The sequence below is a fragment of the Ostrea edulis genome, chromosome 3 (genome assembly GCF_947568905.1).
Source record: "Ostrea edulis chromosome 3, xbOstEdul1.1, whole genome shotgun sequence".
Taxonomy (NCBI): Eukaryota; Metazoa; Mollusca; class Bivalvia; order Ostreida; family Ostreidae; genus Ostrea; species Ostrea edulis.
The window spans coordinates 72,012,185-72,031,014 of NC_079166.1; the positions used below are offsets into that span (position 1 = coordinate 72,012,185).

Here is an 18,830-nt window from a genome sequence, read left to right on the forward strand (position 1 = left end):
AAAATTAGACAAAAAACGACCCCATTGGTTATCGATTACGAGGAGCAGCTGGGTGTTTGTTTTAATAGCCAAGCGAAACAGGAGCTGTACACCATTCATGGGGACCCTCACAGATGTGGTCATTGACTAGAACCTCCTGTTGACAGATACATAATATGTGCAACGACTAGGAAAATATTATGTAAACAAATAAACCAACCTTTTCCCTCCAAATGTTTACAATAATAACACAAATTGTAATGTGATTTTATCTTTAAAAAATTTCTTCATACCTAATTATTTTGAACATATATTATCTTGTTGTTTTCTTTATTTAGTCAATTTGATTTCATTTGTCTTGCTTCCTGAATTCGTGAATTTATACCAACACATCCATGATACAGCTAACAAAGTTTGGAAAGGATTTCTCTCCCCTTTTGTTGTCGCATGGATAAAACAGTTAATTCGTTATTACAACAATACATTGAGCAGTGTTAAACATTTTTAGCGAGGCATTGAAACATCCATCATCTACTTTGTCTATCATAAAGGCAAATTTGTCAATAAAGCACGATTTTGTTGTCCTATGAACTTGCACAATGAACGGGATCAAAAGAAGCAACAGATGGTCCCCACCTCCATGTAGATTTCTGATGGATCACCAAGCATATAGATTTTCTGTTTAAATTTCCATTTATATAACATTTTATTTTGCAAGAGCAGGATTTTTTTTCCAGGCGCAATATTTTCCGCATCATAGATTGATTTAATAAAATGTACATTATGTTTTTATTTTACTCCATGTTTTATTGAAAAGTAAAGGTACGCTACAGGACTGAATTTCGATGCAAATCATGGGCAATTAACCTACGTAACATTAATTATCCAGGGAATAATTGTGAAGTTTATTTACAGTGTATATTATGGGGGTATGGAGCCTGGAGTATTTCTGCATGATTGGTTAACCATTTATTTCTTATATCTGTATTTTGTGACTCAGTTTGTTTCTTTCGGAAATTTAATCCTTCGAAATGTTCGTCTTTTCATCCATGACCCAAAGCTGTCACCATGTAGTCTTCTGTAAGGCTATTAACACTGAATGAAACCCGATGAACAGTATTTAGTCTCACTTTCTCCAGACTCTCGCTCTCAAGACTTTGCAAAGTCTCGAGAGCGAGAGTCTGGAGAAAGCCAGACTAAACAGTTCTTGGCACACTGATTTTGACTACGGATAACTCCGTTTACCTGATCAGGATATAGGGCTCACGGCAGATGTGACCGGTCGACAGGGGATGCTTACTCCTCCTGGGCACCTGATCCCACATCTGGTGTGTCCAGGGGTCCGTGTTTGCCCAACCATCTATTTGTACTGCTTATAGGAGTTGTGACATTGATCACTGTTCGTTATATTCACCTTTCATTTGGCAGTGTCGTGGATGACGTATATTGTTTGCCTTTTCCTTTCATTCTCTGTGTTTGTGAGCAGCCTCGTGGTCATACAAAAGGAAAGTAGATACAGGTATGTATTAGGACGAAAGTCATATTACTCAACTTTCACCATCTACAAAAACACAGTTGCATCAAGCAGCCATTGATCGCCCTTCCTTTAGGTATAGGAACGTGGTGGATGGGACCCCTAGAGGCAGAGAAAAACCAAACCTTTTTAAAACGCTTTTGGCACTCCGACTTCGCCGTTCCATGATAGGGCAGCAACTGCCGTTAAAAGATTTGTAAAAAAAAATGTTTGTTGAAAAGGAAATTGAGCTGCCAAAGTTACGTTTGCCGATATTAACAAGCTAACTAAAATGTTTTACATTTTATGAAATTTACCTTTGACATATCAAAGATTTTTATACATCTTGCAAACTTTAAATGCAAATCTGACACAAAGGGTCCGCGAAGCATTGTTATACAGAAGTAAATAATTCTTATATAAGTTAACAAAATTTAATTCAAGGTTAAAGTTTTTTATTTGGTCTCTGAGGTTTGATTTGTCCCATTTTTGTCATATTCCAGCAATGCAATCATGAGTTCAGAAATGAAGAGTTTTTACTCCCCAAATTGAAAATAAATTACTTCTCTACTTTTAATTGTTCATTATGAATTCTGGAATGAATGCAGAGTTGTTTGAGAAGTAATTACTTTAAATTTCTACTTTTAATGGTCGCTGTTTGACAAGATATTTACTTCAATCCTCCTTTCTTCGTCGCTAGGAAGATGGGGTATCCACGCTGGAAGATATCCTCCTTTGGCCAAAAAAAAAAAAAAAAATCAAATATAAAATCACGATTCCAGCTCGGATAACTACGTACACTGTCTGTTGTATGGTGGCATGATTTATAATTCCGTCATCACTTGTCAGGTAAATATGTCGACTTGTCAAATAATTATGTCGACTTGTCAGATAATTATGTAAACTTGTCAGATAATTATATCGACTTGTCAAATAATTATGTCGACGTGTCAGGTAATTATGTCGACTTGTCAGATAATTATATCGATGGGTCAGATAATTATGTCGACGTGTCAGGTAATTATGTCGACTTGTCAGACAATTATGTCGACTTGTCAGACAATTATGCCGACTTGTCAGATAATCATGTCGACTTGTCAGGTAACGTTTAAAGTCAATACGTTGCGAATTTTATAATTAAACTACTTTTTAGAATCTCAATGTGTTATTTTGTGCAGTAGAGTACCATTATTTTTACTATAAGTAACTTTTCAATAATTCTGATAACATATCTTTCCTCTACCAATGACACTCATTGTATGTACTTTCAAATGAGATTCGTTTTACTTGGGGGGGGGGGTATATTCGAAACATTGTATCTCAATCCTTTAAAAATAACGAACTATTGGAGGGTGAGTGTTGATACATGTACGTACACACAGATGAACTTTCAAACAGTAAGGAAAGCTGAACTTTTCATTAATGCATTTACGGTGCTATCGTTGGGGTGAGCGCAGCCAGTGTATACTTCTGTGTATAAATTAATCCATAAAGACGCGAAGAATAAAAAAGATTCCCAAGTTATCCGGACGTGTACGGACAACTGTCAAAAACCCAACTTTAGACCGTTGATCCACCTATTCATGAAAAAGGTGAAGACAACGAACAGTGATCAATCTCATAACACTAATAAGCAATACGAAATAGAAAGTTGGACAAACATGGAACTCAGGATACACGAGAGGTGGATCAGGTGCTTAGGAGGAGTAAGCATTCCCTGTTGACCAGTCACAGGCTGTCCAGCACCCTTGGACAAAAAATAAGGGCAAATTTTAGGGGTAAAATTTAAAAAAAATTAGGGCTAAATTAGGGCTAAAATTAAAATCTCAACTCTTTATCACAAAGTCACAACCAATAAACAAGCTTGACACATGGATCCACAGGTCAACTGCCTTTCACTGCATCAGCATTATCTGAATAAGAACTGCAATCTACGTTAATAACACACATTTTGTATGAATGCATTTTGATTTTTCAAGACTGATAAAAAAGTAGGAATTGACATGAAAAATAAGGGCTTTTTTAGGATTTCCCCTTGAATTTTACATTTTTTTTTAGGAATTTTAGCAAAACTGAAAAAAATTAGGAATTTTTAGGAATTTTAGGGCCGCTGGACAGCCTGCAGTCACACCCGCCGTGAGCCCTAAACTTTGATCAAGTGAACGGAGTTATAGTAATTTAGAATCGAACCCGGGGCCTCGATCTGTTTACGAAGACAGTACCCTACCCACTGGGCTACTGGACTACCGTGACCATAGTACAGAATTAGCTCTCCATGATTATTTACGTAACAACAGACTTCAATTTGTTGGCAGATACATTGGATTTGATTGCTATGGAAATTAATTGAATATACTATTAATTTCAGAATGAAGATTTGAACATTGTTAAAGTTATTCTTTGAAAAAACGTTTGCCAATGTTAAAGAAATGAATCAAATTTGGTATTGTCTTTATCCCGCGTAAGAAATATGTGTATACACCTAGGAGATGAAAGTGTCCATTTCAATTTGTATCACACTGTAACAGATAATGAGCCCTGATTAGGGTCTAGTTTTATTACAGTCAAAGCGAAGTTTAAAAGATAAAAATGAGAAGATGAAAGGTTGGATTTAAAGTTTTGAAATCAATACACAAACATAGTTGACTTTCTTCGACTCCGAAACTCCCGTAAATAAAGTGAAAGGAAATTCTGCGTAATTGCGTGATTTTGTTATCAGCGAGCGCAATTTAAAATTTACAAACACACTCTGCCAAGGTAAATAATGGAGAAACGAAACAATTGTATACCTCGATTTGTATCGTCAGCTCTAGAAATGAAAATCTCCTAGTTTGTCGTTTTGGTAAATGAGATTGCAATGAAGCCTTTTCTTCCATCTGCCACCCAATCACTGATCCACTAGTATCAGATAAGCGTTCGTGTCCAGCTGAAAAAAAGGTCTATTGACTCTTTAATCGCTACGTGTGAATTTTGATGCCACGGTTTGCTACGGGATGACCGCATCGAAAAATTCTCCAAACGTTGGTACTATTTTGATACCGTGGTGAGTTTATTGTTAGCTGTCAATTTCATTTTTTTTATTCAATGTGAAGAGAAAAATCACTCATTTTGTTGGAAAGAAAATTAATGTTGGATAAATTATCAACATTGTTTGTAAGACGGGTGTGCAGGTACATATTTGATCAAATATTATTCATACAGATAATGAAACAGCTTTGTTGAAAATGTTTAAAAGCAAAAAGTTAAAAGACTACTCTAAATGACTTTTTTTTAATTTAAAGGGTTAGAACACAATGTTAAATGTAGGTGTAAATGCATTGTCACTTTTTGCACTGGGGGAAAAAAGCTTTTAAATCAAGCCTGTTGAAAAATATGACCAATCGTATTGACATTTTTGATTTGTCCAGGTATATTTAAAATATTTCAAACATATAATTTGCCTATAAGACGATATGAAGAGGAAAATATGGCATGGAATATTTACTTTGAAACTATCAAATCTAATATTGCTAGTAATTTATAACGGAAACCTCATAACTTGCCCCAATAAACTTACTTTCTTGTACTTGAAAGAAATGAAGTTAACCTTTTCCCGAAGTAATTTGACTTTCGAGGACAAAAATCAGAAGCCCTTAAGGCGTCCCAGAATTCGGACGTCGCTGCCTGGTTATCTTGAATGACTTTAGTCGTAAATAATAAATGTGAGTATTTTTGTGGACATTTTGTAGAACTTTTGTTTTAATTGTCTGTCATATTGAAATAGTGTTAAAATTTTAAATCTTAATGTATGTATTGCTTAAACAGTATACCCGGTTAATGTAATATCTATGCATTTAAGTTTGAATGTTTAAAAATTATTATTTAAAAAATAAAATCACGATATGGTACACGGATTGTACGATTGGTTTTATTCCGGTTTATGACAGTTTTTCACTTTACATTTGTTCTAAATAATTTCACGATCGTCATAAAAATGGATGTCCTCCTAAAAACCCAACCAGTGAAAACTTACGATTTTATTCATACTTCATTCATTTACGTCACAAATATGCAGGTGCTTTTTTCCTCGTGTATTTATTTAAAGCTCTGTGATTCATGCTGATTAAGACACAAAAGAAACAAAAAATCATGGAAACACAGTTCAGTTTTATTTGATAACCCAAGGTCTTAAACCTGATTACATACAGCGCTGAACTAAAAAACGAAATTTTTTGTAATTGTCTACCTATATTTCACTTTTGTAAGGTGTATAAATATTCAATCCTACAATTCAACAGATGGATTGAATGGCAGACTTGGAAACACGGTACATGTATTATAAAACTGTATGTACGTTGTAACTTGCACTTTTCACTAATATTAGGGTATCTATCAGTTTTCTTTTGATTTGATTTTACAGAAATCAGATTGCAATAGTGTTAGAGACAACATTAAAAAATGTCGAACCCAGTCAAGAAAAAGAAGAGACCTCCCAAGTACCTTGAGAAGATGCTGCTCGTGAATCACAAAGAGGACCAACTACTGCAGGAGAGGCTGGACCATATCCACATCCGGTCGCGCACGCGTGAAATGGAATTAGAGCGAGAACGTATCAAAGTTAGAGATGAGTGGAAAGAAAGTAGAAGGAGACAAATTCCCAAAGACTCTTTACCAGCACTTTCGCCTTCACAAAATTCCCCGTTATCATTTCTACCACAAAGGAAATTAGGGACTGTAGAAAAACCGAAATTTAACCGAGCGACATCATTACCGGATGGACGAGATTCGGACAATGTGAATTCGTATTTGTTGGGGGAATATCGACGCATGTCGGAGGTTATTCCATCTATCCTCTTAGCATTATCAAAGAAAGACGAGAAAAAGACAAAACTGGCACCGCCATTTCCATTACGGAAAATAGAGGAGATTGAACACAGGGAACAGGAGCCCGATCTTCATAGAATCACGAAGCTAGCACGTTCTGTGAAGAAAATGAGGGAGAACATGTCTTTCCAGAAGAAAATTGACATGAATAGACCCAGGTTGTCCTTGTCAAAAATGTTTAAAGATATGCATGATCATCGTAATGAAATTGACCAATATACTGATGGGACTTGTGTTTTATTGAAAAGAAAACTGGAAAAACGCCGGAGAGAGTCAATGCCGGAACTGGACGTTAATGTTTTACCCATGCGCAAACTGTCAGACACAGGGGAAGCTTCCGCTTTTCACAAATCACAGTCTGCTCCCGTGTTTAGCGTCTCCAGCGATTCGACCGATCCCACAACTAATGAAGAAGCCGAGGAAACGGATGTCTTTGAAACCAACCTGCTAGAAAACTTGCCATCTCAGTGTGAACGGTCCAAGAGTCTGCAGTTTACTCCCTCCCTTCACAGACACCACACTAGTCTGGAAAAAAGAGGTACCTCAAGTGTAAGACCTCACGGCTACGTAGATAAACGGAGTTCCATCTCCGCTGGACTTACCCGGGCTCCTAGCTCGCAGATGCATCCTAAAAGACACTCCATTCCCGCAGATTTCAATCCAATACCTACACGACTTCCTAGGTTTAACCCACAGAACCCCATACACCGTCCAAGTGTATCCCAGAGGCGATTCGATTCTCATACAAACACCGAATTCATTGACGAGGACGAACTCCGATCTAAACAGAGAGTGGCCATCGAACTTAAAAAATTTGAAAGGATTCAGCGAAAAGTAGATCGCTTTTTGATATTTGATAAAACTGAAAAACTTGGCTTAAAACGAGGATATACACTTTTAACGTAGTTTCCCCCCTGAAGAATGATTAAGACAATTAATCGTGAACATTTTATGAATTTTCTGTAACCTGTAAACGACTGAAAGAATTTTCATGATAAGGCCTTCCATCTGTCACGTCGATGTAGTGTCAGTCCAGGATCACCGTGGTGACTCACCGAAGTTCAAGGCCGACAGAATGTGTCACAAAAGCCGCCACATAATTTTAAAATATTTCGTCATACTTCCAAACAACAGTGCACAAACATAAGAAATTAGTACATTTCAACACTTGGTTAATTTTAATGACGCGGCGGTAATTGTTGCATTTTTTTTTGCCAACTGTGGAATTTAGCAAGACACCAGTAACCCTGGAATGGTTCTATTTGTATGAATATATTTTTGATACATTACATGTACTGTAAATACTTAATCAATAAAATGAGGGTCACGAGATCTTGCTAGTGGTGATTAATTTATAGATCATGCAGGTGTATGGAATCGATTGATTGATTGATCAGTCGATGATTTTGAAAAATATGACTAAATTCCTAAACTACTGGAAATTCATCTAAAATAAACTATTTCACAGAAATTGAAATAACTATTTTACTTCTTACATGTGTGTAATTTTTCATATTTCCTTCATGCTACATACACGTACATGTACATGTACTTTGACATATCCAGAACACTCTTCTGTTCTTTTGTGGTTTTCTTTTTTCATTATACTAAATTAACAATTTGTTGAAAAATCTTTTATTTCAAAACTAGAGTAACAGACTTGTTGTCGTACTTATAAGATTAGTTTTATAACACCCCCCCCAACAATTTTTTTTTTATAGATTGACGAAATTTACCATATACCACCATTATACTTAAACAATAAAATGCTTTTTAAAACAACAAAGGCATACATTTTTATTGTTTATATTTGTATTTTATGTATTGTTTTTATAATCATAAGGGACCGATCAATATCTATTGGGGAGTTGTGACCGGTGCACATATTTCATTTTACCAGTTTTAAAAAACCCAATGTCCTGTATTCTAAGATTACAAAAAAAAATGTTGTTGTCCTGTATCACATGTATAATAAAACGTGTGTGTCCTATAAATAAATATATAATGTATGATTAAACAACTTTTACTTCATTATCCCTGTTACAGATCACATGTGATAGTCCTTCAATTTGTCTAGAACCTTTAATCTTCACCTCCTTGAAGATGGTATATAAATAATGAACTCTATAGAAATTTTAAAAATGATAATAAAAGTCATCATTTGAAAAATCTCTGGAGTTCTTCATAATCATCACTTAAAATTTGACTCCATTGTTATATCAACTGAGGGATTCAAGCTCCTGAAAAAAAACCCCAAACCAACTTAAGTTTACTTTGTCATGTTTGTTGGCATAAGCTAATTAAGAGTGGGATTTATGGGAAGTGTTTCAATTACATTAAAAATATGTATATAGGAATCAAATATATTATATGCTTAAACGGTACAACTACAGATTATTTTAACTGTAATGTCAGGGTACGCCAAGGTGAAAAGTTATCACCCTTTTTATTTTCTTTATACATTAATGACCTAGAGGAGTTTCTACTGGATAGAAATATCATTGGTTTACAAAGTATAACAGATGCTAAAGAAGATGAATTGTACATGTATTTAAAGCTTTTTATGCTGTTATATGCAGACGACACTGTTATCAGGTCTGAGACAGATGTTGATTTCCAAAATGCCTTGAATGCTTTTTATTTGTATTGTTCAGAATGAAAACTTAATGTAAATATTAGATCGGTAAAGTTGGCTACTAGTAACCAGCTACTAGTAACTGGCTACTTAAAAAGAGAAAAGTTGGCTACTAGTAGCCAGCTACTTGAACCAGGAAAAGTTAGCTACTAGTAGCCAGTTACTAGTAGCCAGCTACTAAAAGTATGAAAAGTTAGCTACTCGTAGCCAGCTACTACAAAATATAAAAGTTATAATTACTGATAGCTCGCTACCAGATAAAAGTTAATGAGTTTGAAAATTATTATCTATCAGATTTATTTCTAAAAAGGACGAGGAGTCGTATGAAATTTCATGCTCAATTATCCCCAATTACATAGCATTGCAATGCAAAATACGAATAAACTTTTTCAACTGAGTGTTTACTTTAAAAGTGATACGGATTGAATTCAGACCTTCAATCATTTGATATACCATCCATTTTGAGATATCTGCTACTTTTACAATTTGATTCGAGTTACCCTGAAATTTCAACATAAGTGTGAATACCGTAAGAAACTTTATGTTTGACTTTATGTTTGTATTAGATATCTGACGAATTTACGACTATACATATGGCAAGAAGTGATAGATGGTGTTTTGGTACTCCACGAATTTTCAGATATCGCTCTTTAGGAAATCAGTTACTTATACATTTTGATTATCGGTACAATGAAATTTCAAGATCCGTGTGAATACCTTAAGGAACTCCGTGTTTATATCATAAATTTAACTAACTTACAACGATACGTATGGCAAGTAGTGATATTGGGTATCGTGATATGTCATCAATTTTCAGATATCACGCTTAAGGAAGTCAGCTACTTATACCTTTTGATGGCAGGTAAACTGAAATTTCAAGTTTTTCGCAAATATCTTAAGGAACTCTGAGTTTGTATTAGATATCTGACGAATTTACAATTATCAAAGTGAAGAAGAGTGATATTAGGTATCTTGACATGCCATAAATTTCCAGATATCACGCTTAAGGAAGTCAGCTACTTATACCTTTTGATTCCTGGTATCCTGAAATTTCACGTTTTTCATAAATATCTTAAAGAACCCTGTGCTTGTATTAGATATCTGACGAGTTTACAACTATCCATGTGAAGTGGAGTGGTACTAGGTATCTTGATATGCCATTAATTTTGAGATACCACGCTTAAGGAAGTCAACTACTTATACCTTTTGATTGCAGGTAACCTGAAAATTAAAGTTTTTAGAAAATATATTAAGGAACTCCGTCTTTGTTTGAAATATCTGATTAATTTACCAATGCACATATGACAAAATCTGATACTAGGTATCTTGATATGCCATCATTTTTCAGATATCACTCTTAAGGAAGTCAGCTACATATACCTTTTGATGGCAGGTAAACTGAAATTTCAAGTTTTTCGCAAATATCTTAAGGAACTCTGTATTTGTATTAGATATCTGACTAATTTACAACTACCCACGTGAAGTGGTGTGATATTAGATATCTTGATATGCCAACAATTTTCGGATATCATACTTAACGAAGTCAGCTACTTATACCTTTTGATTCCTGGTAACCTGAAATTTCAAGTTTTCCGTAGATATCTTAAAGAACGCCTTGTTTGTATTAGATATCTGACTAATTTACAACTATCCATGTTAAGTGGAAGGGTATTAGGTATCTTGATATGCCAACAATTTTCAGATATCACTCTTAAGGAAGTCAGCTACTTATACCTTTTGATTGCAGGTAACATGAAATTTCAAGTTTTCTATCAATATTTTAAGGAACTCTGAGTTTGTATTAGATATCTGACGAATTTACAATTATCAAAGTGAAGAAGAATGATATTAGGTATCTTGACATGCCATAAATTTCCAGATATCACGCTTAAGGAAGTCAGCTACTTATACCTTTTGATTCCTGGTATCCTGAAATTTCACGTTTTTCATAAATATCTTAAAGAACTCTGTGTTTGTTTTAGATATCTGACTAGTTTACAACTGTCCATGTGAAGTGGAGTGGTACTAGGTATCTTGATATGCCATCAATTTCTAGATATCACGCTTAAGGAAGTCAGCTACTTATACCTTTTGATTCCTGGTAACCTGAAATTTCAAGTTTTTCATAAATATCTTAAAGAACTCCTTGTTTGTATTAGATATCTGACAAATTTACAACTATCCATGTGAAGTGGAAGGATATTAGATATCTTGATATGCCATCAATTTTCAGATATCACCCTTAAGGAAGTCAGCTACTTATACCTTTTGATTCCTGGTATCCTGAAATTTCAAGTTTTTCATAAATATCTTAAAGAACCCTGTGCTTGTATTAGATATCTGACGAGTTTACAACTATCCATGTGAAGTGGAGTGGTACTAGGTATCTTGATATGCCATCAATTTTCAGATATCACTCTTAAGGAAGTCAACTACATATACCTTTTGATGGCAGGTAAACTGAAATTTCAAGTTTTCGCAAATATCTGAAGGAACTCTGTATTTGTATTAGATATCTGACTAATTTACAACTACCCAAGTGAAGTGGTGTGATATTAGATATCTTGATATGCCAACAATTTTCGGATATCATACTTAACGAAGTCAGCTACTTATACCTTTTGATTACAGGTAACCTGAAATTTCAAGTTTTCTACCAATATTTTAATGAACTCTGAGTTTGTATTAGATATCTGACGAATTTACAATTATCAAAGTGAAGAAGAGTGATATTAGGTATCTTGACATGCCATAAATTTCCAGATATCACGCTTAAGGAAGTCAGCTACTTATACCTTTTGATTCCTGGTATCCTGAAATTTCACGTTTTTCATAAATATCTTATAGAACTATGTGCTTGTATTAGATATCTGACGAGTTTACAACTATCCATGTGAAGTGGAGTGATATTTAGTATCTTAATATGCCATCAAATTTTAGATATCACGCTTAAGGAAGTCAGCTACTTATACCTTTTGATTGCAGGTAAACTCAAATTTAAAGTTGTTAGAAGATAGTTTAAGGAGCTCCTTGTTTGTTTTAGATATCTGATTAATTTACCAATGCACACATGACAAGATGTGATATTAGGTATCTTGATATGCCATCAATTTTCAGATATCAGGTTTAACGAAGTCAGCTACTTATACCTTTTGACTCTAGGTAGCCTGAAATTTCAAGTTTTTCATAAATATCTTAAAGAACTCTGTGCTTGTATTAGATATCTGACTAGTTTACAACTATCCATGTGAAGTGGAGTGGTACTAGGTATCTTGATATGCCATCAATTTTCAAATATCACCCTTAAGGAAGTGGGCTACTTATACCTTTTGATTGCAGGTAACCTGAAATTTCAAGTTTTTCATAAATTTCTCAAGGAACTCTGTGTTTGTACTAGAAATCTGACTAATTTACAATTAACCACGTGAAGAAGACTGATATTAGGTGTCTTGATATACCATCAATTTTTAGATATCACGCTTAAGGAAGTCAGCTACTTATACCTTTTGATTGCAGGTAAACTCAAATTTCAAGTTTTTCATAAATATCTTAAAGAACTCTGTATTTGTATTAGATATCTGACTAATTTACAACTATACACGTGAAGAGGTGTGATATTAGGTATCTTCATATGCCAACAATTTTGAGATATCACGCTTAATGAAGTCAGCTACTTGTACATTTTGATTGCAGGTAACCTGAAATTTCAAGTTTTTAGAAAATATTTTAAGGAGCTCCGTGTTTGTTTTAGATATTTGATTAATTTACCAATGCACACATGACAAGATGTGATATTAGGTATTTTGATATGCCATCAATTTTCTAATATCACGTTTAAGGAAGTCAGCTACTTATACCATTTGATTCTAGGTAGACTGAAATTTCAAGTTTTCCGTACATATCTTAAGGAACTCTGCGTTTGTATTAGATATATCACTAATTTACCATCTCACATATGACAAGGAGTGATATTAAGTATCTTATTATGATATCAATTTTCAGATATCACGCTTAAGGAAGTTAGCTACTTAGACCTTTTGATTCCTGGTTACCTGAAATTTCAAACGTTTTGTAGATATCTTTTAAGGAACTGTGTGTTTGTATTAGATATCAGACTAATTATCTACTTTCAACCTGAAGAGGAGTGGTATTAGGTATCTTGAAATGCCATCAATTGTCAGATAGATATGTTAGATACTTGACTAATTTATCTTTGCCGATATTACAGAGCTTTATATGAACTGTCTTGATATGCAATCAATTTTGAGATATCACGTTCGACGAAGTCAGCTACTTATACCTTTTGATTCCAGACATCTTGAAATTTAAAGTGTTTTGTATATAGCTTAAGGAACTGTTAGATATCCGACTGTAAACTACTATCCACGTGAAGAGGTATGATAATAGGTATCAAGATACCTAATATCACTCTTCTTCACGTGGGTGGTTGTAAGTTAGTCAGATATCTAATACAAACGAAGAGATCCTCAAGATATTTACGGAAAACTTCAAATTTCAGGTTACTTAGAATCAAAAAGTATAAGTAGCTAACTTCCTCAAGGGTGATATTTGAAAATTGATGACATATCAAGATACCTAATACCACTCCACTTCATATGGATAGTTGTAAATTAGTCAGATATCTAATACAAACTCAGAGTTCCTTAAATTATTGTTGAAAACTTGAAATTTCAGGTTACCTGTAATCAAAAGGTATAAGTAGCTGACTTCCTTAAGGGTGATATCTGAAAATTGATGGCATATCAAGATATCTAATACCATTCCACTTTACATGGATAGTTGTAAATTAGTCAGATATCTAATACAAACAAGGCGTTCTTTAAGATATCTACGGAAAACTTGAAATTTCAGGTTACCAGGAATCAAAAGGTATAAGTAGCTGACTTCCTTAAGCGTGATATCTAGAAATTGATGGCATATCAAGATACCTAGTACCACTCCACTTCACATGGATAGTTGTAAACTCGTCAGATATCTAATACAAGCACAGGGTTCTTTAAAATATTTATGAAAAACGTGAAATTTCAGGATACCAGGAATCAAAAGGTATAAGTAGCTGACTTCCTTAAGCGTGATATCTGGAAATTTATGGCATGTCAAGATACCTAATATCACTCTTCTTCACTTTGATAATTGTAAATTCGTCAGATATCTAATACAAACTCAGAGTTCCTTAAAATATTGGTAGAAAACTTGAAATTTCATGTTACCTGCAATCAAAAGGTATAAGTAGCTGACTTCCTTAAGGGTGATATCTGAAAATTGATGGCATATCAAGATACCTAATACCATTCCACTTCACATGGATAGTTATAAATTAGTCAGATATCTAATACAAACAAGGCGTTCTTTAAGATAGCTACGGAAAACTCGAAATTTCAGGTTACCTGGAATCAAAAGGTATAAGTAGCTGACTTCGTTAAGTATGATATCCGAAAATTGTTGGCATATCAAGATATCTAATATCACACCACTTCACGTTGGTAGTTGTAAATTAGTCAGATATCTAATACAAATACAGAGTTCCTTAAGATATTTGCGAAAAACTTGAAATTTCAGTTTACCTGCCATCAAAAGGTATATGTAGCTGACTTCCTTAAGAGTGATATCTGAAAATTGATGGCATATCAAGATACCTAATATCACATCTTGTCATGTGTGCATTGGTAAATTAATCAGATATCTAAAACAAAAAAGGAGCTCCTTAAACTATCTTCTAACAACTTTAAATTTGAGTTTACCTGCAATCAAAAGGTATAAGTAGCTGACTTCCTTAAGCGTGATATCTAAAATTTGATGGCATATTAAGATACTAAATATCACTCCACTTCACATGGATAGTTGTAAACTCGTCAGATATCTAAAACAAACACAGAGTTCTTTAAGATATTTATGAAAAACGTGAAATTTCAGGTTACCAGGAATCAAAAGGTATAAGTAGCTGACTTCCTTAAGCGTGATATCTGGAAATTTATGGCATGTCAAGATACCTAATATCATTCTTCTTCACTTTGATAATTGTAAATTCGTCAGATATCTAATACAAACTCAGAGTTCCTTAAAATATTGATAGAAAACTTGAAATTTCATGTTACCTGCAATCAAAAGGTATAAGTAGCTGACTTCCTTAAGGGTGATATCTGAAAATTGATGGCATATCAAGATATCTAATACCCTTCCACTTAACATGGATAGTTGTAAATTAGTCAGATATCTAATACAAACAAGGCGTTCTTTAAGATATCTACGGAAAACTTGAAATTTCAGGTTACCAGGAATCAAAAGGTATAAGTAGCTGACTTCGTTAAGTATGATATCCGAAAATTGTTGGCATATCAAGATATCTAATATCACACCACTTCACGTGGGTAGTTGTAAATTAGTCAGATATCTAATACAAATACAGAGTTCCTTAAGATATTTGCGAAAAACTTGAAATTTCAGTTTACCTGCCATCAAAAGGTATATGTAGCTGACTTCCTTAAGAGTGACATCTGAAAATTGATGGCATATCAAGATACCTAGTACCACTCCACTTCACATGGATAGTTGTAAACTAGTCAGATATCTAATACAAGCACAGAGTTCTTTAAGATATTTATGAAAAACTTGAAATTTCAGGCTACCTAGAGTCAAAAGGTATAAGTAGCTGACTTCGTTAAACCTGATATCTGAAAATTGATGGCATATCAAGATACCTAATATCACATCTTGTCATGTGTGCATTGGTAAATTAATCAGATATCTAAAACAAACAAGGAGCTCCTTAAACTATCTTCTAACAACTTTAAATTTGAGTTTACCTGCAATCAAAAGGTATAAGTAGCTGACTTCCTTAAGCGTGATATCTAAAATTTGATGGCATATTAAGATACTAAATATCACTCCACTTCACATGGATAGTTGTAAACTCGTCAGATATCTAAAACAAACACAGAGTTCTTTAAGATATTTATGAAAAACGTGAAATTTCAGGTTACCAGGAATCAAAAGGTATAAGTAGCTGACTTCCTTAAGCGTGATATCTGGAAATTTATGGCATGTCAAGATACCTAATATCATTCTTCTTCACTTTGATAATTGTAAATTCGTCAGATATCTAATACAAACTCAGAGTTCCTTAAAATATTGATAGAAAACTTGAAATTTCATGTTACCTGCAATCAAAAGGTATAAGTAGCTGACTTCCTTAAGGGTGATATCTGAAAATTGATGGCATATCAAGATATCTAATACCCTTCCACTTAACATGGATAGTTGTAAATTAGTCAGATATCTAATACAAACAAGGCGTTCTTTAAGATATCTACGGAAAACTTGAAATTTCAGGTTACCAGGAATCAAAAGGTATAAGTAGCTGACTTCGTTAAGTATGATATCCGAAAATTGTTGGCATATCAAGATATCTAATATCACACCACTTCACGTGGGTAGTTGTAAATTAGTCAGATATCTAATACAAATACAGAGTTCCTTAAGATATTTGCGAAAAACTTGAAATTTCAGTTTACCTGCCATCAAAAGGTATATGTAGCTGACTTCCTTAAGAGTGATATCTGAAAAATGATGGCATATCAAGATACCTAGTATCAGATTTTGTCATATGTGCATTGGTAAATTAATCAGATATTTCAAACAAAGACGGAGTTCCTTAATATATTTTCTAAAAACTTTAATTTTCAGGTTACCTGCAATCAAAAGGTATAAGTAGTTGACTTCCTTAAGCGTGGTATCTCAAAATTAATGGCATATCAAGATACCTAGTACCACTCCACTTCACATGGATAGTTGTAAACTCGTCAGATATCTAATACAAGCACAGGGTTCTTTAAGATATTTATGAAAAACGTGAAATTTCAGGATACCAGGAATCAAAAGGTATAAGTAGCTGACTTCCTTAAGCGTGATATCTGGAAATTTATGGCATGTCAAGATACCTAATATCACTCTTCTTCACTTTGATAATTGTAAATTCGTCAGATATCTAATACAAACTCAGAGTTCCTTAAGATATTTGCGAAAAACTTGAAATTTCAGTTTACCTGCCATCAAAAGGTATATGTAGCTGACTTCCTTAAGCGTGATATCTGAAAATTGATGACATATCACGATACCCAATATCACTACTTGCCATACGTATCGTTGTAAGTTAGTTAAATTTATGATATAAACACGGAGTTCCTTAAGGTATTCACACGGATCTTGAAATTTCATTGTACCGATAATCAAAATGTATAAGTAACTGATTTCCTAAAGAGCGATATCTGAAAATTCGTGGAGTACCAAAACACCATCTATCACTTCTTGCCATATGTATAGTCGTAAATTCGTCAGATATCTAATACAAACATAAAGTCAAACATAAAGTTTCTTACGGTATTCACACTTATGTTGAAATTTCAGGGTAACTCGAATCAAATTGTAAAAGTAGCAGATATCTCAAAATGGATGGTATATCAAATGATTGAAGGTCTGAATTCAATCCGTATCACTTTTAAAGTAAACACTCAGTTGAAAAAGTTTATTCATATTTTGCATTGCAATGTTATGTAATTGGGGATAATTGAGCATGAAATTTCATACGACTCCTCGTCCTCTTTAGAAATAAATCTGATAGATAATAATTTTCAAACTCATTAACTTTTATCTGGTAGCGAGCTATCAGTAATTATAACTTTTATATTTTGTAGTAGCTGGCTACGAGTAGCTAACTTTTCATACTTTTAGTAGCTGGCTACTAGTAACTGGCTACTAGTAGCTAACTTTTCCTGGTTCAAGTAGCTGGCTACTAGTAGCCAACTTTTCTCTTTTTAAGTAGCCAGTTACTAGTAGCTGGTTACTAGTAGCCAACTTTACCGATCTGTAAATATTAGTAAGACAAAGATTTTAGTTTTTTCTAAAGACCCTCTGCCAAAAAAGGTGTTTTATTATAACAGTGTTGTTGAAAATGTGAAAGAGTTTAAATACTTAGGGATAATATTTTCCCGTTCCGGTTCTTTTTGTAAGGCTAAAAAAAAACCCAAACAAACCAAAAACACTTATGTGAACAGGCAGAAAAGGCAATGTATGGAGTAATAAGGAAGATAAGACAATTTAATCTACCAATAGTCTCAGCTGGATCTTTTTGATAAAGTCGTTGTACCAATTTTGACATATGATTATTTATACTACTACCCGGTAGTAAAAATAAACAATATATTTACTACAATTATAAGAATGAATGAGTGGCCATTCTACCCACAATTATCTATTTATATACTACCAGTAAAAATAAAACACTGGCCAAAGCTACCCACAATTAATTATTTATACCAGTAGTAAAAATGATTTTACTCGTAGTACAATTAATTCTACTGGTAGTATAATTATTTATACTACTAGTAAAAATGAATGATATTTTTACTACAACTATAAGAATTTATGAGTGGCCATTCTACCCACAATTATTTATTTATACTACCAGTTAAATTAATTTTACTACCAGTAAAACTAAAACACTGGTCAAAGCTACCCACAATTAAATATTTATACCAGTAGTAAAAACAATTTCACTGCAGTACAAAATCGCCTAATCACAGATAATGTAAGAAAAAGTGGAAATGGTATGTTAGTATTAATTAATTTTTAAATATCAAGACATATACTCGACATCACCAAGAGACAGAAAATGCCAAAGAAAAATTTCTTAGACGAACCAAAAACGGCATTAACGAAAGTCAAAAATTAAATTTATTTCTTTAATGCATATATTTACCAAGTATAAACTTCAACAGATTGTGTCAACCATTTATAGAATTCTAGCAAAAAATAACGGAGTGT

The 18,830-nt window shown here is 33.6% G+C and overlaps 1 protein-coding gene across 3 annotated transcripts; it reads left to right on the forward strand.

The window, feature by feature from the left end:
• Positions 1–4,353: 4,353 nt before the first annotated feature.
• On the forward strand, positions 4,354–7,687 carry LOC125675452 (uncharacterized). 3 transcript variants are annotated; one of them, XM_048913101.2, is made up of 2 exons: positions 4,354–4,535; positions 5,892–7,687. In XM_048913101.2, exon 2 carries the CDS (start codon positions 5,930–5,932, stop codon positions 7,259–7,261), a length of 1,332 nt encoding a protein of 443 aa, XP_048769058.2. In that variant the 5' UTR covers positions 4,354–4,535; positions 5,892–5,929; the 3' UTR covers positions 7,262–7,687. The 3 variants fall into 3 exon arrangements, with proteins under 3 accessions (XP_048769058.2, XP_056014782.1, XP_048769059.2); XM_056158807.1 differs by lacking the exon at positions 4,354–4,535 and adding an exon at positions 5,057–5,193; XM_048913102.2 differs by lacking the exon at positions 4,354–4,535 and adding an exon at positions 5,723–5,798.
• The last annotated feature ends 11,143 nt before the right edge of the window (positions 7,688–18,830 follow it).